The 25,770-nt window shown below is 36.1% G+C and overlaps 1 protein-coding gene across 7 annotated transcripts in view; it reads right to left on the bottom strand.

Annotated features, from left to right (window-relative positions):
• The window catches only part of PEX5L (peroxisomal biogenesis factor 5 like), a 100,557-nt gene that overhangs the window by 3,823 nt on the left and 70,964 nt on the right, over window positions 1-25,770 (bottom strand). For all 7 annotated transcript variants that reach the window (XM_032192959.1, XM_032192961.1, XM_032192965.1 and 4 more), the window contains 8 exons: window positions 20,225-20,336; window positions 17,259-17,468; window positions 16,052-16,178; window positions 14,811-14,907; window positions 8,930-9,025; window positions 2,035-2,151; window positions 953-1,096; window positions 28-98 (listed from right to left, as the gene is read on the bottom strand). In XM_032192959.1, coding sequence (XP_032048850.1) covers window positions 28-98; window positions 953-1,096; window positions 2,035-2,151; window positions 8,930-9,025; window positions 14,811-14,907; window positions 16,052-16,178; window positions 17,259-17,468; window positions 20,225-20,336 — 974 coding nt within the window. The remainder of the gene's footprint in view (window positions 1-27; window positions 99-952; window positions 1,097-2,034; window positions 2,152-8,929; window positions 9,026-14,810; window positions 14,908-16,051; window positions 16,179-17,258; window positions 17,469-20,224; window positions 20,337-25,770) is intronic.

Below are 25,770 nucleotides of genomic sequence, written 5' to 3'. Positions count from 1 at the left end.
CCTTACTTAGCAATTATCTTCATCTACCTTTGGAGGGCGACAATGGCTGCCTGCTCATTTTCATTCTCTGCCTGTGTTATACCCAGGAACTGCCAGGCCTGCAAAAATAATCATCACTGCATTATTTTGTTATATATACCCAAGCACAAGCAGAGTTACAATTAGTATCATTGTTCAGCAGGGAAGTAAATAAAAATAGATCTGTTCTAATTACAGATTTTTCTACGGTGAACATACCAACAGTACAAATCAATGCGGTTTTGAATATCTTTGGGCCTGTTAATTTTTATAATCAATCAGTGCAAAGGTATTCTGTCAGTACATAATCACATGATGTTTTCTCAAATGTGAGTTACTGTATATTTTAAATATAACTAGACTTCTATGGAAAACAGTGAAGAATAACTATTAAGTTGTATAGGACTAAAGGATTCCAGAAGGTCTGGGCTTTTTGAAATACTGCTGCTTATTTTACCGTAGCAAGAGATTCAAAGAAACCTAGATACTTAAATTGTAATTATTGTTAATATTTTTCAGGTTTCACAGAAAACAGACTTTAAATATATACCCATTGAAAAAATCAATATTGTAGAAATTGATATAACTTTAAAGTTTTTGTCAACATTCTTGTTCAATCACTCAATGGCTTTTTCAATAGCAATGTTTAATAGTTTGAAAACATCAGGAAAAAAAATGAAAAGTTTGAAATATTGTCTCTTCCAATGCTTTTAAATGACAACTTGGAAATTCTATAATTTCAAGATTAGATTCTCGTTTTATGAAGAGCTCACCTTTATCTATTTCAAGGCATATGCTATTCCAAAACCATTATTGTTCAATCTGTTTCAGTCAGTCATGACTAGCAAAGGTTTGAGCCATGAAACCATTCCATCTTTGCATGCTAAAGGGTGTCCCCTTTTCCTTTGTCAATAAAAGGCACAAGAGTGAATACCTCTGCATCATTTGGTTCTTGCAGAATAGCAGCCTCCAGGTACAAGATTGTAACTGGCAGGTCACCTTCTTTCATTTTTTTCAGTCCTTCCTCAAAAGCACCTGGCCAGTCTTTGAAGGGGTTTTCTGTATGAAAATAATATCCCTGGAGAAGAGAGTTAAGGGACCCATGATGAAGTATTGCAGTAAGGAATATCAACTGTAAAATTAAATGATTCACAATTTTCCAAATGGATGTAAACTTCCTTTGTTCTATGAAAAAAGTATGAGCTACTCTGTGAAATTTAAATTACAAGAATTGTAAAACAAAAAAAAAAAAAACAAACAAAAAACCTAACCACCACTGGGAATTTATATTGTGCTCTCTGTATATTTATTTTAGCTCTGAAGTTATTCTTACTGATACTCATGTTGGACTCTCCATCAAAGATAATGTCCAAGCTCACACTGACTGCAGTAACAGCAGAACTGAACCTCGCATGAGCCCAGGACATCCAATTTGATGGTTAAAAGCACACGTCAAGTGGTTGACTCCCTGTGGTGACTGTAACCTGATCTCTGTTCAGTTACTACCCTGAAATCTTCAATTAACCTTCAAGATATAGAATGGTGTTTCAACCATCTATTTTAGGATTTATTTTTTTTTTAGATTTTGCATTTTTATCCCTTTGCCATTGCAGTGTGAAGTGTGTATGCTACATAACATAATCAAAAGTAAAGCATGCAATATGGAGGGAGTGAAGAAGAGAGACAGAACGTGTCATTCTTATTCTCTGAAAGTGTCAGCCCAGATTTTCTTAGTATTTGCTGCTCTTCCTTAAGCACCTGTCTTCAAAGCGCCCAGAATCCAGCAGTTTGCTTTGTGATCCATTTGGCTGAGTTCACACAGCATGCATGTCTAAGTGTGTTCTCACTACAGTAGTCTTCCAAATCTACTCTACTCAGACACTTTAAAGAGGATGAGCTTTAAATGAGGTAAAATTAGCTTCCTTATCTTCGAAGAGTTTTCTTGGGTTCCCTTGAACAGCTGAGGCTCAAAAAATTTCACAGGAAGGATGTGCTGTATTAAAAACTTTGTGTTACCTTCTCAATGGTTGAGATGGTGACTTGCCCCGGTGTTTCCTGGTTCTCCGAAATCCAGTTCCTGCGAGCCATTTCTTCCCATTCTGCTTGCATTTTATCCCAAAACTCTGTGTCTGACTGGAAGAAAAAGAGGAAAAAAAAGAACAAAATGAGCAACAAAACTCTAAAATAAAATGGTAAGCTTTTAATTTCTTTCTACCAGTGGCCTGAGTCTGGCAATTTTGCTGAGCAGGATTTGTTCTATTAATAATCATACTGACTGAAATACTACAGTACAAATTTGGAATTCCATATAATTAAATTTAATCTCCTATATTGGAATGCGTTTCTTCAACAGAAATCTCTTTATCTCAGAGGCAGCATATGTTCTATTTGGAGCAGGATTTGCAGCAGCTTACACTACATCGCACTGATGCTAACAGCAAATTGTTACATACAATTTGAATGAAATGAATACTGCCCCCAAAAAACAACATGCAAACCCACAAACAAAACAAAACAAAACCAACCCTATGCATACACGTTAAAGCATAACAATAGATAAACCAGTTTAAAACAGAACAAGCATACTACTTTGATAGATTCAGCATTTTCTACTTCATAAAAGAGTAATGACAAAGCTTAGACAGAGAGTGTTTGCACATGAGAATTCAAATTAAATGTCTTTTGACATAATGGAGGAATCCCAACACATCCTGCGCTGGTGAAAGGAATCTGTAAGAGCTTATAAAATTGTACAGTAAGGCTAAGATTTAGCTGAAAGTCAAGAGGGGAAAACACATAACAGAGAAATAGAAATGATGAAAAATGAACGAGGTTTAGGATGGGTAACAACCAGAATGAAGCAACCACTGTGTTTGCTAGAAACTGATGTGAAGAAACTGAAACAGGACAAAAAAAGAGGGGGGAATCCAAGATAAGGTGCTATTTTTTCTGCTGCCACATGTTAGTCATAGCCCTGAAATGCAGTCCCGTAGCAGAATATGTGCTAAGCACCGCAAGCCTTTGCAAAGTTCTCCAGTTCATTAAGGGCATGGCCAGTGTTTCAGTGAACCAGCACTACCGAGGGTGCAGTTTCATAGTTTGTTTATGTCAAAGAGAATAGCACAAATAACTCTACTGAGATATAGACAGACCTATTTGAGAGTGAGGTACTAAACAAAATTATTTAAAGTTGTTAGAAACTCGTCCAGGTAGTTTTGTCCAAATTATTATTGCAAGATCAATCACTCTTTGTTACTGCTCCACAGCCAGGCAAGATTTGCAAAATCTGAGTCTGTGATTGCATTACTTGCCACAGGCCTCCTTCTTAGGTGCTTGGAAAAAGGAAAACACAGACTATTAACTGATCCAGAATGAGTCAGCAATAAGAGCATTTGAGATGAGATATGAAGGGTTAGGAGGGCTTGCAACCACTATCAACAGGTGCAATTACTATAAATCACAAGACTGTTTGCAAATTGCAAGGTGCATTCCCTGTCTAGAAACCTGCCAGGCATTTCCCTTTGACTCTTCCTATGTCATCTGCCTCCTGATATCCAGGAGACTCAGACTTGCATGAATTATGCAATGGCAGGATCTGTGAAGATACCTGCTATGTTACTCTGTGGACTAGGAAACGAGTGTGAATCATTCACGCCTGGAGAGATTACACTCTTTTTAATAGAAGCAAACTGAAGGTGACAACTCTGTTACACAACAACTTCTGAGGATTCAAAATTTGCTTTCATTCCAAATTTGAAGGAAATACAGCCTTTTAAATAGTTGTGAGAAATAGCTGAAATGTCCATTTAGGGATTGAAAAGGCCAGGATAATGATTCAGATCTCTCCCTTTTTATCAGCCATGAGCAGAAGCACTTGAATCCCTTAAACTATCCTGTTCAACAAATATCTCCATGGTCTATTTTGCTTTCAGTGCAAATCTGTGCTGCATTGAAGAAGAAAATTACTTGACCGTGTTTTTACTAGAAGTAATTTGGAGATTCAGGATGAGGTAAAGGATTGGAAATTTCCCTTTTCTATGGATTGATATTAATATAACTATAGAACAGTAATTAGTAATGCCTTTTAAAACAGATTAAGTTATAGAACTAATGATATATATGTATATTATGCTTACATTAGATTTTTTTTCTTGCATTTTTTTCCCACAAAAATCATTTATATGACCCACTGACTTGGAAATGTATCAAATCACATTTCTGCTTCATATATAAAAACACAGTGTTTTTAGGTCTTAAATTCAAATTCAAATTCTGCTGCTTAGTTGCATATTTCTAATTCACACAGAAGCTCACTTTATGCACACTGTACTTAAAAGGCCAATGAATTACCATGCATTCAAATAACCATGATTAATGTTTATCTATAGTGAATCAAAAATAGAGGAAAAATGCATTGGGAAGTCCAGTTAAGCTATTAGCTCTCTTATTTCATCACATACTACTTGGACAGGGGTCAGGACCGAACTGTTATTTTGCAGCTATAACTAGTGATTTGCATGTTTGGGCAAACTGGATTTAAGTCTTTCATGTGGCTGTTGGGGAGGGAAGGTAGCCTTGCCTTGACCTGAAGAGTAGTTCTTATGATTTTGATTTTCCTCTTCATGTCACGATAAACCCTCAGAAACCAAAGTCTAGGAGAGTTCAGTTGTCTGAATGTCTCCTAGGGTGTGGTGGGAGAGCAACCCTACGACTGCAAGATATTAATATAGATATTATTAGGATATAATAGATATATATTAATACATACATATATGATTTTAAGATATTATATATTAAAACATTGAAAGTGACATGATGTTTCTCTTATCAGCCTTCCAGAGTTCAAGGGGATTAACAGAATGTTTTTCCCTTAAATCAATGTATATTAAAGACTATTTTAATTATTACATAACACCAGGTAGTGTTGAGATATCTTAAGCAACTCTTCTTGTCATCTTCTTATTCCTGTGGGGTTTCACAAGAACACTTTTCATTAGTTCAGACATAAGCTTATCCCCACCTGTACAGGTGGTAGTCTTAATGGAGACATTTGGAAGAAAGGAATACAGGGAGAAAGGAGTAAGATACATACTTTCTCTGGAAAGTCTCCGAGAGTTTCATAAGACTACCTTAGTAGAGAAGTTACTGTGTTCTACGACACTGACCCAAACGGGACTGTGTCCGTACTTCTATTTTCTAAACGTATGAGATGTAAAAGCCCAGATACTAAGGGTCCAGCCATCTGAAAGGACAGGACCTGCTGGGAAAGTCTGAAGTCAGGTACCGTACAGTTGTACAGTGCAGGGACTGATGAGGAGGGACAGCAGGACTGTGAGTTCCCTTCCATTTCAGAACTCCTGCAGAAGCTATGGCTTCCTAAACACATTCAGTACATGCGGGTTCTGAAACCACTACAGCAAAACTGCGCTGAGGAACTGGATCACTCTCAGTCGTGGCACCTGATAAAATGCCATAATATTGCCATGGCAAATAACAATGTCAATAGCAGAGCAGTTTAATGTCCTTGAAGAAGAGGAGCATAAATATTGCATGGTCTTTATTAAAGGCCTAAGGCTATTTCAGGTGTCATTAGTGGCAGTTTTTCCATTGACTTCAGTAGCAGGAGGGCTAAATTAATATTGAATGCTTCTGAAAATCTGGCTCTGGATCAAGACTCCTAAATCTAATTTTAACTCTATTTGCTATGTGACTGGTGCCAATTATTTCATTTCAATGTTTTTCCTACCTTAACGCTGGCAAATTGCTTTGGACATATCAAAAGTTTTCAGAGCAGTTGAACACGTTTAACATGTTCTCATATCATCTGCAGCCTTTGAGTGAAATGACAACCAGGAAAAACGTTTCATACCATCTGACTCCTTCCCTGCAGAATATTCTGCATTTTGTCAAAGAGGCTGTTTTTACCCTTAGTATTTTAAAATATGCTGAAGCAGTGTCTCAGTGGGAGACAAAATTTCTTCAGATTCTTTACTTCCTGTGATACAATGGTGGGAGTGGATTTTCAGAATATTGATGGCTAATTTTTAAGTTTACTGGTTTTCATCACTTTTTGAATGGAATTTTGCCTGTCCCATACTGCTAAAACTCAGTTTGCAATGTTTCTTGTTAACCAATGCATAAAAAATAAAGCTGTTGTGGATGTACTTCCTTTGAATTACTGCATAAATATGTTAAATTTGTGCACTTACTAATTACTACTAACAAAAACTTCGTTGTCACAAAATTTAGCAGTAATATGTTCTGATGCTTCATAACAGTATATTTATTATACAGTGAAGACTCATGTTGCAAATAAAATGATGCTGAGAAGGACAGTTTAAAATTTCTGTAAGCTCACAAAACAGTGTGGCATCTGCAATTTAATATCTACACCAGGGAAATATGGCATAAGAAAATATTAAAATTGCTTTTTTTCTGTGTCTGAGACATTTCTCTGTTGGAAGTTTTTGCACTTTCTTGGTTTCATGTTTTTTTAATTCTAGCTCACCATCAACAGGATGGTGCAGGATAAAACAATCATATTAACAGGATAGATCTGAGTTCTATGCTAGCATTTTATTTATTTATATATTTTTAAATTCAAAAGTTCTGACCGTTGGTAAAAAAACATCTAATTACTAGAAAAAATATTTTAGACCATGTTTGGTATGGCACTTGGAAATCATGATGTCAGGCTAGTTGTGCTTCCCTCAAGTGTATAGTAAAGGGACAAGGAAAAAATCAAATCCAGTTTCCAGAATGAGAGAAAAGGTAGGCATGTCTGCAAGGACCCAATCAGCGCAAGTGAATCTAGATCCTCTGTAGTAAAAAAGCTAATTTACTTACCTCTTTATTCTTTAAGGAATCCCCAATGACACAGACATCTTTAAACCTACTTAAGAAAGAATTACCTCACAGATTTTCATTAATCTGAGAGTTTGACATCTTAAGACCATTCCCAAAGCTCTAAAGTGAATATTGGGTGGAGCATAAACGTTGGTGTCTTCATTTACTGATTTTTTAATTAATTCCTTTCAAAGCAGGCAACGTAGAACCTCAGATTCACTTCCTTTTCTTGATCAGTTTTTTGGCTAATGTTACCCCTCGGAACTTTCTCAGTTGAAGAATATTACAGAAACATCCAAAGCCTAAAAGACGGATTTTTGAACATTATCTATTCTCTGTTTAAGAAAGCACTAATCTTTCTGAGATGGCCTGCAATTTATTTCAATTTATTTCAATCACCTTAACTTTCTTACCACTTCATTTTTGTTGGATGAAAATTCAATGCTTTTCAGATGCAAATGAAAATAACTACTCTATAAGATCTTGAGGAATCCTTTCTATTTTAACTACCTGGTCTAAATTTCTATTTTAAGCAGAAGGAATTACTTAGACTTCCATTTACATAGGGAAACGTTTAATTAGAATCTTTTTAATAGCTGTTTGCAAGACTACATTAAAGCATTTTAATAATCTTTGTTGCCTCAGAATGACCTTTTAATGTGCAGGCTCTTTTTACAATACATTCTCTTCCTTATTTTATTCTGCAAAGTAATTCAGTAGAGTCTGGTAATCTGTCTAAGAACTCCCCATCACACATGGTTTCTGGGAACTGCAGACTGACACCATTTGCTTAACCACTAACTGTAATGCAGAGATGTTCACCATCAGATTCCCTGTCTCAACCACAGATTACTGCACATGTCCCACCTCAGGGATCACATTGCAGTACAATTAGGAATGTTTAGAAAATTTTGGTGACCTGAAAGCAAGTCTCTCATTTCCTGCCAGGAACAAGTGTGTATGATGTGCAACATCAAAAAAACAAACAAACAAACGAAAAACATATTCATCACCAACAGTTATTTAAAGTTGTTAATCTAATTGGTCAGGAAAAAAGACACTTAGAGAATACAAATATATAAGCTATACATTTAGTCTGTAGTTTATAAAACAGCTAATTTACTGATGGTGCCCATTTTAACCTTGTAAACTGAGATGGTATTTTCCATGCATTAAGATCCTGTGAAGCCATGTAGTGTTACCTTATCATATCATGAAAAATTTCCTTCAGTGGGAAAAATCCCTCAGTGAGATGCAGCTGTCATGGCTGTTTGTGGCAAGGGGATTTTAAACAGTCATGCCTGAACCTCTGAGAAGATATGACGCTCAGAATTGACAATTGTACCTTATTTTTTAATGGATTCTGTTAAAAAACCTGTATGCCACCTTGTCTTAAGACTGGTGCAAGATTTCAGTTGGGAGTGGTGGCATAGGACAACACTTGAGACATTTTTCATTTAGAAAAGTAGAAGTTAATGAAAAAAAAACAGTAGATAGGAGAACTATTTGAATACCTTCACCTTTTCAAACTAAATTTCTTTATCAGGAGGAGAGAATACTCTGATGTTTAACGTTCTATCTATAATTCTATTATAATTCTAATTATAAAAATGCACTGGTTATGGCTGTATGTGCAGTTACTCATCCATTACAGCAAGTAATCATTCTCTTTATCAATGATTCTGAATTCCAATTTCAATGTGGAGAATTGGCTTGTGTCTGAGCTGAAATAACTGCACACACTCAGTTGCTGGGGAAAAATAGTTTTCACTCATATAGCTTCATTTTTGAAGTACTTGCATTATGGGGAATTTTTCTTGACCCACATGCTAGAGTAAGACAAAATCAATTTTGAAAAGTTGGTTCTGGCTCATGTCCATTTATAGCTAAGGTTGTATTTTTTGTTAAGAGAGAAACTGATATCTTAAATGAGTAACTCCAGGAACCATATCTTTTCTCTGCTTTGAATAATCTACTTCCAACTTTCTCCTCTTCTTGTGCTGCAAAATGAATACAAAATCCATAGAACATCAGATGAAAATAAGAACAGTAAATGAAATAATACCTCAACAGCTGCCTTTGCTCTTTCAAATTCTTCTTCCAAGGAGTGATTTCTAGAGAGAAGAGGCCCTCCCCAACGTTGCTCCTTAGCTGATCGTGCCTAAAAAATAAAAGAATAACTCAGAATAGGATGATATACTCTCTGCCAAATTTCTGAGTTATTTTCTTAACTGCCTGAAGCCCAAAATGGCCTTTTTCTTGGGCAAAATGAACTGTGTCCCTGCATGAATTCCTCTGAATTCGCATACACTGTAGAAAGATCATTCCTCATCAGAAGCAGAATAACTTATCTTTCTAGAGTTTTCTTATTACTCAAGATGTGTGAAAGATAAAGAGACAGCCAAGAAAAGACAATGAGAGGACTAAAAAGGGAATAGATGGCTCTTTTGTTAAGACTTTTACTTTAATTGTTCCTTGTCCTGTATTATGACTGTGGCAATGCATTCCACTCACTATATTCCAAGAAGAAAGCCTCTCATTTTGCCTGTATATATTGTGTTTTTCTTTCAGATCCTGCTTTTGGATCACATTAGAGAGATAGGTTTGGAAGGGATAAATCCATTTTACAACCAGTAGTAGTGCTCCCTTCTATACCTTACTATCAGTCAATCCCATTGGAAGTCCATAACAAGTTTCGCCCTATTCTCTTGCTAAAAAATATTATTAATGCTTTTTGCACAAAAGGCACAATACAAAAACAAACAGTATTCAGTGATGGCATAGAAAATCACAAAGTGGCCTAATTTTGCTAAACAGAGCTCTGACTGCTAATCCCTTCTCTCGTGTTTGTCAGAGGTTGAACTCATAAGCCATTTGCCTGACCATGGTCCCAATTGCATTAATTTACATGATTATGTTTCTGATGACTGTACTTATAATATTCAATTGCAATACGACACATTGCTAAAAGACTAACTTTGCTCACTTCAGGCTCATTGGGCTGTATCTGCAAGTGCTGGAATTTGCTTTCTTGTAATGAAACATTCAATAACATTCCTGTGCGTTCATACAATGTGCAAAGCAGGGTCAGACGTGTCTGTCTGCCTGTGTATACTCATGCCTTTTTAACTAGAAAGGTGACACACTTTTATCAGTCTAGCCCTAAAGTTTCTGTTTTGTTCCTTCAGTTATTTTACTGATTAACATAATCTAACACATTTTACTGATTAACAGAATTTAGGGCAGAAGAGATAACTGGTTCAAATTGTCTGTTTGTTTCTAGGTTTTCTTTTGTCACTTGGACATCCATAAGATGAAAGTGATGTTCTACAGACGGTAAATGGAATTGTCTGGAATATATGTCTTTGAGGAATGTGCTTGGGTTTTTAATTAAAAGTTATCAAGAGACCTTAATCCTATCACCATGTTTGGAAATTTGTTTAATTGACCTCCTTGTTTGTCTCATTACTTTTAATTTCTGTTTCCAGCTATTACTTCTTATCCTTTCTCCAGTAGTGTAAAGCACTTTTTAGTACCCCTTATTTTCTCTGTGGAAAGATACCCATTACTTTAATCTGGTTTTAATTATCTTTTAAATGTTATAAAGAGATTAAGATCTTAACTTCGCTCGTTAAGAGGCATTTTATTCAGATTTCAACCTTTTTGTGGCACTTTTACTCTCCCTCTTTAATTTATTATAGTTTTAATGTATAGCCATAGAGACAACAACAGTGAATACTATGGTCCAATACCTGACTTGCTGTTTCTTTATGCAGAGAGTAAGTGTTCTATCTCTCACTAATTATGCCTGCTTTTCTATGGTTTTCTTGTCACAGTACTGCATGGGGAGCACTCACAGTGACACGTTCGTACACTCAGAGCTATAGATCCTTTTCAGAATTGCCTTCCAACATAGCATTGTAAGTAGAGCCTGCATTCTCATTCTGTAATATATGAGTTTTCAAGCGACTGTATTGTAATACTTATTTATATAGGTGTCTTGGTCACCAGCTCATTTTCATGACTCCCTTGTTTACATTTTATTCGGTCCACTGTTGCATTAAATGCAAATTTCACCAGGAATGGCTTGCACATTTATTTTCAGATCAATAATATTGAAGATCATGATTTCTCTTTGTAATCTCAGAAGAATCCCCCCTTATTACAATTCCTAGTAAATAACTACTGGTTCTGAGAACTTGTTAGCTAGCCTTAATCTGTTTAACAGCTGCTTTATTCATTTTGCGTGGTACTAATTTTTAAATCAGAATATAGTACACTAAATCAAACATCTTGCTGAGTATCACACAGCAATGCTTATCAACCCAACCTGTAATCTATTCAAAAAAAAAATTCTGTTTTTTCTTGACACAAAAGTGTGTTGATAGACATTAATTATGTTCCTAGCCTTTTCACTATTTATGAGTTGACTCTTGCAAAATGTCTAACTACATCAGCTTTTGCACCTTTTGCTTCTAGTGACTGTAATTGCCTTAGGTCAAGGACAATACCATAAATCATGATGTTTAGACTGACTAGTACTGGAGAAGGGGAGAGAGTTTGTTGATGCAGTTGGAGAGCTGAGGAGAAAGAGGATAAGAAAGAAGTACAGAAGTCCCCTCCTCTGCCTCATATCACAGCATACACATTCTCCCTGCATAATCCCCGCAGAAATACCTTCTCCTCCATTAAATGCACATCTGCTCTCAATCAGAGGGGAAAAAAGAAGTAATTAACAAAACCCACATAAGCTACATTTGCATATAGACAATGCAGAGTCATATTCTGAGTTGTGATATCCAGAAATGAAAAACCCCATGTGTAACAAACATGCTGCCTTTTGCTAGTGCAGGAAGAGAAGGGATGGAAATGGAGTGCCAGCACTGAAGAATTTCACCTCTCCATCTGGTGATGGACTGGGACTCTGCAGCTGTGACCCTTAAGGGGAGCCCAAGGTGTAGTATGGGTCGGAGTTGAATGGGTATGTCTGAGGCATGGAGAGCCTGCATACACTGTGGTCTGATATGCTCACCGCTCTACAGCGGAGGTGTTGTAGTTGATCACTGGCTGCTGTCTTCAGGAACAAAATCTTCCATTCCAATATATTTGCGCACAGTTTCCTGCACCTGTAGTCTGCTTATGTGCTGTTGGACCTTAACTGTTGGTGAGAGGCTTAAATTATAGTCTTAACTTTTGAGCAGGTCTTCAAATAATGAGCTAAATCTGTCCCTTGTAACTTAATTTTATTAGAGTAACTGGCACATCCAAAAAGAGACAGGCCATTTGTCTTACCGTATGTATCTGGGAGAAGAAGGGAATAAATCATGCATTCTAAAAATTGCTGCCCAAAACTGCACATTTCTAAGATTTACAGGCTTTGAGATACACCTTGGTCTAAGTGTAGAGATAGTAAAATTAGGTATAGTTTGTAGTATGTCGAGGTTTCTTGTATATGCATTCTGAGTGAGCAATGAGGCCCAAGTTTTAAACTGTATTTTGAGAGTTAAAACATAAGCAGAGTTTATGCATATACATTTTAACATATTATCTCCCTCTGCAGTTTGTAACTGTTAGAGAGAAAATAAACCTTCAAAAAAAAACCATCACTATAGGATATTTGTACCAATAAAACCGTAACAAGGAACTTTCTGGTATGGCAGATAAAAGAATGAACAAAGATACTTGGGCCAATACAGCTTAAGAGTTAATAATAGGAAACATATGATGTGAGCAGAATACTAAGAAGGAAGTTGGCCACATCCAGTGACAGCTACCATGCTATTGCCCTTTCCAACATTCAGAAACATTTCTTCCTCATTCTATGATTCTTATTAATTCAAAGCTTGCCTTTGTGATTTTATATGACATAAGCATTGGTAAACACAGGATTTTGTTAAGGAGATTGTATAAGTTTAAAGAAAACGTAACCTAGTTGCTTAGTATTTCACTTTGAGGAACTAAATCTAATGTCAAAGATGAGTGATAAAGGCAATTGTCTCAGCAACTACTGATGGCTAACTGCAGCAAGTTTGACAAGATGAAATCTTTAGGGTATGACAAAATCTGTTGCATATGCAAAGGTTACCCTTAAATGAGATTGACAAGATCTATAGAGGACAAAGTATGGTAAACATATGCTTTGATAAAAGCACTACTAATGTGATTTCTTTTACAAGCAGATTAAGAACTCTGTCAAGACAGATGAGCCTGGTTGTTGGGAACTGACAACTTTGACAGTCCAAGTATAAGCAGGATGAAGCACTATTAACTACCAGGTCAACAACATTTCATGACCTGAGTGGATCATGAGTTTGAAAAAAAGGAGCTTATGATAAAGCAAAACAAAACATGAAATATACCATTACATCAGATAAGAATCTTACTCTGCTTCTCTTTCAAGTTGGCTGATTCAATTTAAGATTTTTAAAATTTTGAAATACCATCCATTTCATAAAATAGCATGGAGACTCAAAGGATTGAATCTGTACTGAATTAAAAATGTGAATTTTTGCTTCTGCAGTTATTCTAGTAGAATAGGAAACAGACCATATAAACTAGAGGTGCTGTATTTGCAACTGTTTTTACAGAAAGCCACAGAATTAAAATCTGTGACTGTCTACTTGATTTAAACAGATCTAGGTTAAACATAAAGATGGCGTTTAGATCTATATTAGGCTGAGGAACAGCCTCCTAAAAAGTGGTTTGGGGTACTTGAAGAAAAGATGGACAAATCACGTGAAAAGATGCTGTCCATCTAAAGATATTATGCAACAGATCATTTCCATTACTAAGATGTATAAGTATTGTACAGAATGAAAAAAAAAGATCATGCATTAGAACTAGTTAAACTTTCCATGGGAAAAATAAAAATTGAAAAAAAAATCCTGTTTGTAACGTAGAAATGGCAGGAAAGCAAAGGAGACTTTTTTTCCCTTAATGAAAACATTGAAATGAGTCTTGATAACTAGGTTCTATTTCTGTTTTCTGCAAAAAGTGGTGCATGATCTCCAAAAAGGACATTTGGCATTTTGGTGTCTCATTTTTCCATTTTCAAATGGGACTATTAATTTTCATTAATTTCCAGATATTACATCTAACAGAAAGGTTTTGAAGTGCAGGCTTAAATATAGCTGTAGAAAAATTGAGAGAAAAATTGCTTTCAACTATAAGTGAATCCACCAAACAACTCGCTCTCACCCCTGCCAGTAGCATTGGCTGAACTTGAAAACTTTCAGTTAAGAAATAAAAAACTGGAAATAAGGTGTATAAGCAATCTGCACTATATGAATGCATATATAAATGTATATTTGTACATATGTATGTATACACACATATACACATATATAATGCCATATGTCTTCAAGTAATTTCCATAAGGACCTGTTCAATATACAGTATGCCAGTGGAACTGGGCAAATCTACAGACATGCACCCCAGAGCCCTCCTTACTGGAGTTCATTTTCTGGCAGAAAAAGTCCTGTGAACACACTGTTTTCCCACATGTGGAGATAAACTACTAATGAATATTGGCCTAATGGTTCTTTCCTGTATTCCTTTGCCACTTCCCAATTCTGGGTATTCCTGGTTGACCAAGAGACCTTGAGAAAAGCTATATTACAGGAACAGAGAAACATAAGAAGTTTGATTTTCAGAACTGGAGGAAGGGAAAGAAGATACTGCTGTAAATTATAGTTCGATGTCTTTTTGTACAGGAAGGTCACACAGTTCACTGCAGTGTTAAACTCTGAATGTTTGATATGCTGACAGTTATGCTAATTTTGTAATATACTAATTTGGAAGCTGTGTGAAGATTCAGCTGTATGAGGCTTTTAACTGATGATCCTGAAAATTTCCCTTAAATAGTTTTTTCAGCATGTGAACAGTTAGCCAATGAGACCATTCCTACATGCCTTTTTAATGTTACTAAATCTACCAATTCTTCTTACCTGTATTGCAGGTGCAAGTTCTAGTTCTGATGTTGAATCAGCGTCCAAGGCACTCTTGACATTAGTCAGCTCAGACTGTGATCTATTTTCTGTGGACCTAGAAATAATGTATTTACATATTCATCACTGCAGACTAAGATGCTCTGCCTTATCTATTTCAGGTTCATAGACTCACACAGACTAATTAGGTTAACTCTTTTAACTTAATTGTTTAACTTGGAGATATCAAAAGTGCCTGGACCCTTTTTGGTGTTCCTGCTATTCCATTTTTCAGTTCTGTGCAGACAATAGTAATGCAACAAAACAGAATCAGGCCTGATTCACCAGTAAAGCACCAAGCACATATGGGCATTAAACTTGCATAATGGAATGGAGACTTTGCCTGTACCACTACACTTCCATTTCATAGAAATGCAAAATGAGGTTTAGGCAATGACACAAGAATGTAACTGCAGTCAGTGTCTAAGAATCAACAACCACATTGCAAGACTTCATCCTGGCTTATGTGCCTGTTTGTGCCACAAGATCCTATTTTCTTCCTTAGAAAATGAAGCCCTGTAGGCTAAAATCAGGTTAACTGAGCGAAACTCTTCTGTAAAGTTCTAAGTTAATGAAACACTCAGCTAAAGGGCTGGTTAAGACACAGGATGAGCATCAGTTGGTCATGAATCTGCTTCTAGTGTATGAAAATGATAATCATGGTCATGCATAATGCAGCGAATCAGTGTTGCTTACATACCAAGAAGACAGCAGAATTAATCTACGTGACCTGGTTCTAAATGCAAAGCCCAATTCTTCCCTCTTTTACATCCTTTGTAGTTTTAGTAGAACTGCGTGGAAGAGGTAATACTTGGCTTAGATATTTTTTCTTGCCTCTTCCACACAGAAATTCTGCCCTCTTGATGGCAAAGAAATTACACTGGGTATCCAGTGACTGTCAAATCACTGCAAAGTATCTTTTTTTTTACTAATTTTACTCACATCTGTAGTCTTTTGGATCACTGCATCCCTCTGTGGAATTTTCACCACTATCTATTTAGCAACTGCACCTGCTATTCTTCACAACATTAAAAATTGCTGACAAAATGTAATTTTATAGTGTATTTGTTTATGATACATTGTCCAAAATGTCTGCTTGCATACTTTCAATGTAATCCTAACAGATTTAATAATATGACTTGTCATCGTTAATTAAGAAAGCTAGACTGGAAATATTTTTCTCAGAAAAGCAAAATTTGTACCATAAAAGCTCTTTTGATGGAGCTCTAGATGATGATGAGGTTCGTTCTGCCGAAGGGTGGACTTTGCAGCTCCTCTCTCCATGAAAGTTGACATCATCCCATTTCTCTATCTGTGTCTGAATATCAACTGAAAGATAACAAAAGAAGATATGAACCTATCAAAGAAACCATTGTTTCTTGAATTAATTCCCCTGTGTTAAATACAAGTTCAGAGGAAATTGTGAAGCCAAGCCACTGAAGACTACTTTAATTACGGTCCAATAAACAGAAATGTTTTGCACCTTTCTAGCTTATATTCTGTAAAAATACATTTGAATTTGCAACATTTTTCTAAATCATGATTTTTAAGGCCACTAAAAGCAGATTCATGGTCAGAATGCCAGTGGAAATCTTGATTTAAAATTATTGGGTTGCATGTAATTTAGATCTGTTGATAAAATTATACTGATAGGAATATATTTTAATTTCTTAATTGTATTCAAATTGTATAAATAAAACTTATTCTGGTGACTGCCATTTACAAATAACTGTATAGGCAACCAATAGGATTCACTCATATGTTGGACTTGACTTGCAAAAATGAGATATTCAGCTCCTGTTTGATGATAAAGTTATATAAAAGAAGTTCTATGTTGATGAAAGGAAAATTTGCTACCTTGGTATAAATTACATTTACCTTGCAAATTTCTCAGTTGCGGTGCAAGTAATTTAGTTTGGATGGAACTAAATTAAATTCACCTTTTTCAAAGCTCATCTATAGATCATGCTTGGCAGGATATTGAGTTGTATTCAGGTTTTTTGTTCAATCCGTATAAATATAGTTCTTCTGTCCAGAACTTTTTTTCTCTGGCATGCATAGGTGAAACAGTACTTAAAAATTATTGTGTATTTCTAACATATGCAGATCTGAAAAGGACACCCAGTGTGGGCTGTTTCTGATCTGTGCCCTTTATTGGTTTCTCATGATAGCCTTACAGATTTTTCTACCGTTTTACCGATCCTGATTTTGAAAAATCCACTCAGAACTTTATTTGCACACTTCCTAACAATACGTATAATGATAAAGGTAAAATGTTTACACAAAGTTAAGTTTACACTCCCTGCTAAAGTGCAGTGCAATGAAAATTCAGATCTTGCTCATTATTTTGTGACAGTAACGAGGAGAAACTTGTGCTATGTAACACTGATATCATAGCTACACTCTTACCTAAATCTAGTGAAGACTTGTCTGAAACTCTGATGGTCTGGACTTTCTGCTCAGTGTCCACATTGATAAGGTCAGAATTGTCTGTCTTCTTTCTGTGGGTTGAAGCTTTTAAGCCTTCACCTCTTGATGGATTCTCTGATTTTTTTGCTTTGTTTTGGGTTTGTAAGACAGGTTCACTAAGATCCAAGAGATCCAAACCTGTTGATAACACTTAGAGACAAAATGTTAGAATTCAATGTTAATTCAAATAACTCACATTTGGTTGGGTTTTGTTTTTTTGTTTGTTTAATTGGAAAAATAATTATTAAGTTTATGTATTTTCATTTGGCTATAGTAGATGTGTATTTCCTGCTAAAGAGGATGACCAGCATACTCAGATATGACTAGTGATCCCAGGTGCTTAACTGGATGCAGTTGTTTAAAAAAGCCTGATTTGCAGGAAAGGCTTTTGCTCTGAAAATCTTCAAAACATCCTCTTAGGTCTTAGTCCACAGTTTTTCTTATGTTGTGAAGGTTCCCTGTACAATTGAGTTTTTAGATTAGATTTGGCTTAATCTTATGCTTAGAAAATACTGGTAACAGCTGCTTAGGTTGTTGTGTGACATGCCATTAAGGAAAAAGCTGAAGAATAGACAGTTTTCTCTAACATGTCACATTCAGAGATTTTGTTTTCAGAGATGCTGAATTATGCTTTTTTTTTCATTAAAAAACCACTTTAAAAAAAATCTTTCTAAAAAAAATACTTTGAACCAATCTTTTTTTTTTTTTTTTTTTTTTTCCTAGTAGGCAACTCACCTTAGTTTCCTAGAACTATTCATCTAATTCATTGCTCATTAAACCATTAATTCATTTGTGGTACAAAGGACACGGTTTAGTGACCTGACTCAGTAGGTCAGGTTGATGGTTGGATTTGGTGATCTTGAAGGTCTTTTCCAATTCTGTAATGCCATGGTATAAGGTAAAAAAATATTCTAACCTTTGTACTTTGAGTCTGGACAAAGCTTAAAGACTACAGAGGGAAGTTAGATATTTTGTTCTTGTAAATTCAGTGAGAGTTTGACTTCTTTCAGGTTCTACTAAAAATTGTAGTCTAAAATGTATTTTCTGTCATTAATTTAAAAGAATTGCATGTAAAATCAGGTTCCATCATACATATTAGAACATGTTGATTGACAAAGCAAATGTAATTGTGAAGTTAACAAGAACAATTATTTCTAAATTAGGAAAGGAACTGGAGAAAACGAGCTACCTTTGCTTTGCCCATGGTTAAAGTTTGGCAAAAAGCAATACATTCCACTATTCTCTGAAGCCTCTGTCTGTCAGTGATGCAGAAAATATATAAATAAAAAAAAAAAGGTGAGAAAGAACGGTTGTGCTAGAAAAGCTTCAAACAAAGGAAGGTCTAGCACTGAGAATATGATCCTAACAATGAGAGAGCTGTGCATCTATGCATGACTGAAAAAGGGCCTTAGATTCTGACAGTAAAGATTTTTGCTGTGCTGGAAGAAACAGGGTGCAGAAGAATATAGCACAAAAGACAATAACATGATACTTTCTTCCTGCAAACAAATCTGAGTTGCCCCACATTTGGCCAACTTTTTTGGTCAAAAGGGAATAACTATGGTTAGCATTTTTTTCTATTGTTGTTGCTGTTTGTCCTTTTCATGATAAATATTAACTATAATTAGAAATTCTATTGCTTGCTCTGTTAAAGGCCATTGTATAAGCCAGGCTTCAGTCCAAGTTTCTCATTTATAAGTTGTTTGAAGTGTAATATTGGAAATTCACACAAAAGACAGGAAAACTCCCTCCTCTGCATTATCAGTTTACAGGGGAGGTGTTTTTGACATATATATTAATGTTATCTCTTGTAGTGCTTTATCTATCTTGGTAAATCACCAGATTTCATCAGTCTTCACAAAATAAAAAACTTATAAATAAAAATCTGATTAAAATGCCCCAAATCTAACAGATATTCAAGGCAGATATAGGATCTTACCCAGACATAAGATACTTAATTTTTTCAACACCATCTTAAACAACTTGAAAACATTTATATTAATCCCTGTAATATCTGTAGCTGTATCAAAGGAAAAAATACTATTTACAATTGTTAATTTAATTCAGTGTTCCAGATTTGCTACTAGAAACCGCATACTGCTTTAGACACATTAATTAGATGTGAAGATAATCACCCAGCTGTTAATTAGTCATTTAGTTATTTTAATAATTTGGATGTATATGGATTTTAATTAAATGACTTCTAACGAGACAAACCATTTTATGAGACTGAAACAGAACATAGTAGCACTATTGATTTTATGGTATCTCAGTAAATCAACTCAAATGCTTAGATTACCTTTGCACAAACACTGAATAGGAGACTGCCAGTTTCTACAAACACATCCAAAGGACAATACACTTTTCTTAATTCAGAAGGCTTTCAGGATTTCTTCTTAATTATCTGCTTTACTATCTCACCACAAAACAAATCAGACAAGAAATTTCTTGGATCCTTTCAGTACTGAAGTTTCTGAACTCAAGTCTGGATAAACTGTTTTGATCTCTCTTCCCTTTTTCTCAGACATCCACATCTTTCTAAAGAATGGGTTTGGTTAAAACAAGAGTGAATGTGGCTTATCCATCAGTTATATTTTTGTAAAAACAAAGATTGAGAATTTGTTGATCTGCTACATACTTCCTGTTGAAGTTCCTTTAATTCAAGCTCAGAGATCTGCTGGAATAAATATGATTTGGATCACATCAGATTTGCCCTGAAATGTAATAAGCAATATTTTTTTCTAGTAATAGATCAAACAATTACAATTTAATATCGGTTTATAATTTTGTGCAAATAGTATTTGTTTACAAGAGACTAAAAGAAATTACTTGACAAAATGTACCACAATTAAAATAAAACTAAAATTATTTCTCTTTCGTGAGGGATGGTACAGAATTTTGGTTACCTGCAGTATTTGATGTTACAGGCCTTGCAACAGCTTCTGGTTTAGCTTCACAGAGAAAGTCATCAATGGAGGGGCTCAGAAGTGGTCTGCTTTCTTGCTGCTCATTCACCAGCTGACAACAAAAAATCTCAGGATCACAGAGTGTTGTTGGGGTACACAATTTGAACAAATAAAACATTTTTGTACAATATCATGTGCTTTATTTTAGATTGCTAGAGAGTCAGAGATTGTAATTAAATGTACAAATAGCTCTGGGCTTAAAATTAAAAAAAAATCAATGTAGTCACTCTCTTGGGGCAAAATTATATTCTAGTTTTAAAAATTGCACAAAAATAAAGCAGCAAGGTGATTTCATTCATAGCAATTATTGTAATATATTGCTCCTGGGCTGAAGTATGCAAGGTCTGATGTAACTCCCTTCAAATCAGTGGGTGAAGTTGGCCTTCTCTGTCACCAGGAGACTAAGCAGGGCATTTTTAACATTTGGAAGTGGTCTTGTTTTCACCAGTAACATGCCTCCCCACAGAATTCCTACAACACCATTCCATCTAGAAAATATGCATTAGCCCATTAAACAATAACCTGCTGAGATGGAAAACACCTCTCTGCAATACAAGGACATATGAATGACAGTGGATGGACTCTGGTGAATTTATGAAATTCCTGCATGAGTTTTGACTGTGTGAAGACTCATAATTTGTATTTTAAGCAGTTTCCTCTTTTTATTGTAATTGCAGGAATGTATTGGTTTTCTGCTACCTAAAAGAAATCTCCACGTTACAGGCTTTTCATGTATTGGGTATTAAAAAACCTAAACAGTAAAAAAACAGTCTCATAAATAAATGTCTCCTCTCTACAATCCCTCTCTGATGGCAGGATCAAGACCTACGTTGTGCTGGATGTACGTCTGATGGTATGGCCTGCATTTGCTTTATCTTTAATAATATGAATACATGTGTTTCCTTTGTTACTTTCATCTGGAGCACTTTCAGCTTCACCTTTATTCTCTCTCAGCTCCGTCTCTCTGTCCTGTTTTTGCTCTTTTTCCACTGTTGTAATTTTGAAATGTTCTCTGTGTATATTTGAACTTTTAAATTGAGGATGCTAACATGATCTAAAACTGGTAAGAAAAGTTATTCCTTTATCCTAATTTGATGTTTATTAATTACTGGCATTTAGCTACTGCAGTAGTGGGGTTGCCTCTACATCTTAGGTTCACTGTTTGTTACTTGGTATTCCAATGTCTCAAGGAAATACTGGAGACTATAATTTTGATGGGTCAAATATTTAAGCTGGTACCCAAAGCTGACTGACTGTATAATATAATATTCATTTGCCCAGAATCTGGCCTGTAACATCATTGCTATATGAACTAGCAATTTACACAATTAACGTGGAAGATTGCTTGCCCAACTGTGTGTAGCAGAATGTGCAAACTGGGAGCACTTACTTCAGAAATCTGGCAATGACATTGTTCCAAACTCTAATTCTGCATGTGCTAGACCTAGACTGCAGATACACCTTACAAGCGGAATAAATAATCTGTTTTTATAACTATCTGAATTGATTGCTCATACTGCTGTCTCATTCATCACACAAATGTTACTTGCTTAATTTGTTAAATCTCAACACCTGTTTTGAAATTGCAGTTATACCAACTGCACACCTTTGATTTTTATTAAAAGTGGCTCTATATTGCCTACATTATCTCTAGGTGTATACTTTTGCCTAATACTGATATTTAAGACTTAAGAGGACCTAGTACATCTCTACGCTATATATGTATTCTTCTGTCTGTGATTTGGTGATCGTATCTATTGGTGAAAAAATAAGGGTGGATACCTATTTAATCTTTGTCCAAACTACTTTCAATATTTTAAAAGTTTTTCTATGACCAACTCCACATATCAGCAAAAATTGTTCAAATACCTTTTCTCCTAGGAACTAGCATCAGTAACAGTGGATGCAATTTTGCAGTAAATTGCATGTTCTGGTGAACATAACGTCCATCAGAAAGTTTGTAAAAGTCTATGGATCAGCTGGATCTTCAATGATTTATTTTGTGATGTGCTAACAGCATGAAGAAAAGTTTTACATTATTTGGAGGGAATAAAGATGAGGTTCCATAGTAATAAGTGTAAATGTAAAAACTTCATAGGAAACACTGGTTCTGTATCTATATGAGCATATCAGAAGGGTACACTATCATGTAGGATTTAGATGCTGTTTAAGTTTTGCATTACCTTCCATGAAAATTTTCTTTAATAGGAAGGAGGGAAGGAGACAAGGAGACAAGGAGGGAAGGAGGGAAAGCAAGAAGGAAGGAAAGAAGGGCTAGAACAAAAAAGATAAAAACCTGAATTTCTCCAAGATTCAGCCAAGTATGAAGTAGCAGACGTCTTTTTTTTTTTATTATTATTTTTTTTCTCTTTTTTTTTTTTTTAACTTTTCAAAGGTGGTTATCACATCACCAGTCATTTCTTTATTATGTTGTTTATATAATGATGACCAGCCCAGCCACACGACTTCTTAGTTTGGTACCAGAAGTGTACTGATAAAATTCTACCATCAAACTGAAAGAGTTAGGCAGATATCCACTTCTTCATAATCAGTTTTACCAGTGAACACCAAATTTGATTTTTACTAAGCTATGCCTTTGCAGTGCACTTGCAGCATTTTTATTTAATTAGAAAACAAATAAATTCTTCTCTGATTCTGTCACTATGTGAACATATACACTATATCAGAGATGGGCCATCCAGATGATCAGAGGAATAAAGAACACATTTTACAGGGACTCTAAAAGAAGTTGACTTGCTTAGGCTAACAAAATGAAGATTGAGTAAGGATATAATTATTATTCTTGTATATGTAAAGAGAGAGGGGTTGTGGAAGTGGAAAACTATTTCAACAATAGAAAAAAGTTGGCATCTCAACTGGCCATGAGTAGATTTGGTGTGGAAATTAAAAGAATTTTAATTCTAACTATCACAGCAGTGAATTGAACAAACAGTGTAATTTTTAGGATTGGGGGACAAAAAGCCTGGCTTTTTAAAGTGGCATTTGAAAAGCTTTCTTCATGGCTGTTTATGACATGACTGGTTTTGAGAAGTGGGCGATGACCCAGAGGATTCCTCCCAGTAGTGTCCTATGCTCCTATGACTAAGAACTGGAAGCTGTAGGAGTGCCTTTTTAAAAAGAATTGTGCCGGTGAAAAAGTGTGCTTTCAAATGAAATATCTGGGTTGAAAAATGAAAACAAATACATGATCAAGTCTACTTATTCTCAATATATACAAACTACATAGCAATAGAACATATTGGAAAAACGTTTTTGATGTGAGGCAGCTATTTCATGATGAATCAAACCTTAAGAGGTTAAATAGTGCTGTGAGTGGACTTTTTGCAGCAGTTAAGTAGTCAGAGGGGCAGTTTGTAACATTACTGTGTATGCAATGCTATTTGGTAAATCCTTGGTCTCACACTTTGAATTTCATTTTGCTGTCTCATATATTGTACCAAATGTATCCCTCTTTTAACTCTACTCAAATTATTAGAGTTATATCAGGCATGAATTTGGAGTAGTGTTATAAAACATTCATGAGATGAAAACTATTATCTATATTAAAGTAATAATTTATGGTTCTCAAGCACCTTTCAGGGTGAATATCACAGAATGCTTTAAAACATTGATGAATCAAGCCTGGCACCACCACAGAGCTGAGAAGTATTATCTCTGTGTTGCAGACAAGAGAAGCAAAGTGAAATTAAGAAAGGCGACCAGCACCATGCAGTGCTGGAGGAAGAGGCGCTGGGAGTGAGAGCCAGGCTGCTGGCAGTGCACCACCGCATAATATTTATGTGTGCGATATTTGTACACACGCCAGGCTGTATAGACTCAGACTGTAGAATTATTGATTTCTGAGTACTAATTTAGCCGGTGAGTACCATAAATTCTCATAATGTCTTTAAGAACTTAATTTTTCTTTACAGAATCTATTTTAATTAAAGAAAAAAACACTCCCTTAACTGAAACGTATCTAAAATTTGTGAAGGGTGATATTTCCTACTATCAATACATATGAAGAGTCTCAACCATAGTATAAAACGCTCCTCATAAATTCAAACAAATTTTATGTGACTGACTTCTGCCACTGAGCAACACAACAGAAAAAGCTGCCTTTTTTCCCCTCAGTATTGCTATTGGACTTTCTCATACCAAATATTTATGGAATTTGGTGCTTTGGGAAAGAAACTGGGAGTGTCAGAAGCACCATTCGATGCCTGATATCAGCCCCATTCCTTAAACGTATTCAAAATGAGAATTATTTAGTGCAGGTCTGAGATGAGGCACAGAGGCCTGGCCAGGAGGCAGTGGTGCCGTGCCAGAGGCCGCAGCTGCCACGTTTTACCTCAGCAGCTGCCAGGCAGGCCGGCAGCCCAGAGCACTGAGGGGCACCACCTGACCTCCATTTTCTGTGCCCTGTCACCCACCCCTGCCCCAGCTCTCTGCATTTATTCATCAGTATAATTTATTATCCACAGCTGCCTTTACTGATGAATTTTTCTATTTCCCCCTGCTCTGGCTTGGCTAGTGCTTTTCATTCTGCTCTCAGAGCTTCTGGGAGAAAATGGGGGTAGAAGCAGTGGCTCGTAGTAGTTCCCGCTCTGGGCCCTCCTCAGGTGTGAGAGGTAGGTGTCAGCCCAATGGACTGAACTGGAGTAACTGGTTTAAGGCTAAAAAAAAAGTCAAACTCTAGATGGGGTTGGGTATGGGTGTGCTAAGGCTGGAGGAGACACATTGTGCTGTGGTAGGAGCAGTAGCGGCCCTGCTGAAAGGGAGAGGTCCCATGAGGGGGCTTCTCTTCTCTTTTAGTCAGTATCCAGTCTGGTCCCAGCTTCCACTGGTTGCCTGCCCAACTCTTCCTATGCCCTACTGTCACTCCCAAAGCCTCCCATGTTGTATTTTCTCCCTTTGTCCCCATGGGAGTTCCCTGCTTCTTAAAAAGAAACAAAAACAATTTAGAGGATACATTGTCCCTGAACTTCTCCTCAGGCCTGGTTCTGCTTTAGGGGCCTTTGTGAGACTCAGTCGGCACGTAGCTGCTACTATGGTGACAGCTTTGCTATCCCATAAAAACTTCTATGGGACTTCCTTTTCATCCTGGGGTCCTTCAGTCTATGGTCTTAATGCAGGTGCCTGTTGTGGCAGTGATGTTGGTGGTATTGTGATTCTCTGTGCAAGAGAAAAGGTGAAATTATGTATGGTATCACAACTGCCATGGCTTTTGTTTTGCTTTGCTCCCAGACTACAAATTCTGTTGTGAAAAGAGATTTATGAAACACCTAGTCAGTAGCCTGATTTTTTTATTTTTATTTATTTTAGAGGAGGATGGAGGCAGTTGACAGGGTTGTGTCATGAAATGGGTCTGTGAAGTGTTTCCACAAGGGAGCTTACTTTGGTTGTTGGGTGGAGGGACCTGGAGCACACCTGGTGCTCAGGGGGTCAGCTGTGAGGACCAGCTTTTTAACTAGTGTTACGTTTAC

The sequence above is a fragment of the Aythya fuligula genome, chromosome 9 (assembly GCF_009819795.1).
Source record: "Aythya fuligula isolate bAytFul2 chromosome 9, bAytFul2.pri, whole genome shotgun sequence".
NCBI classification, from domain to species: domain Eukaryota; kingdom Metazoa; phylum Chordata; class Aves; order Anseriformes; family Anatidae; genus Aythya; species Aythya fuligula.
This window is presented reverse-complemented; position numbering and strand designations above follow the sequence as displayed.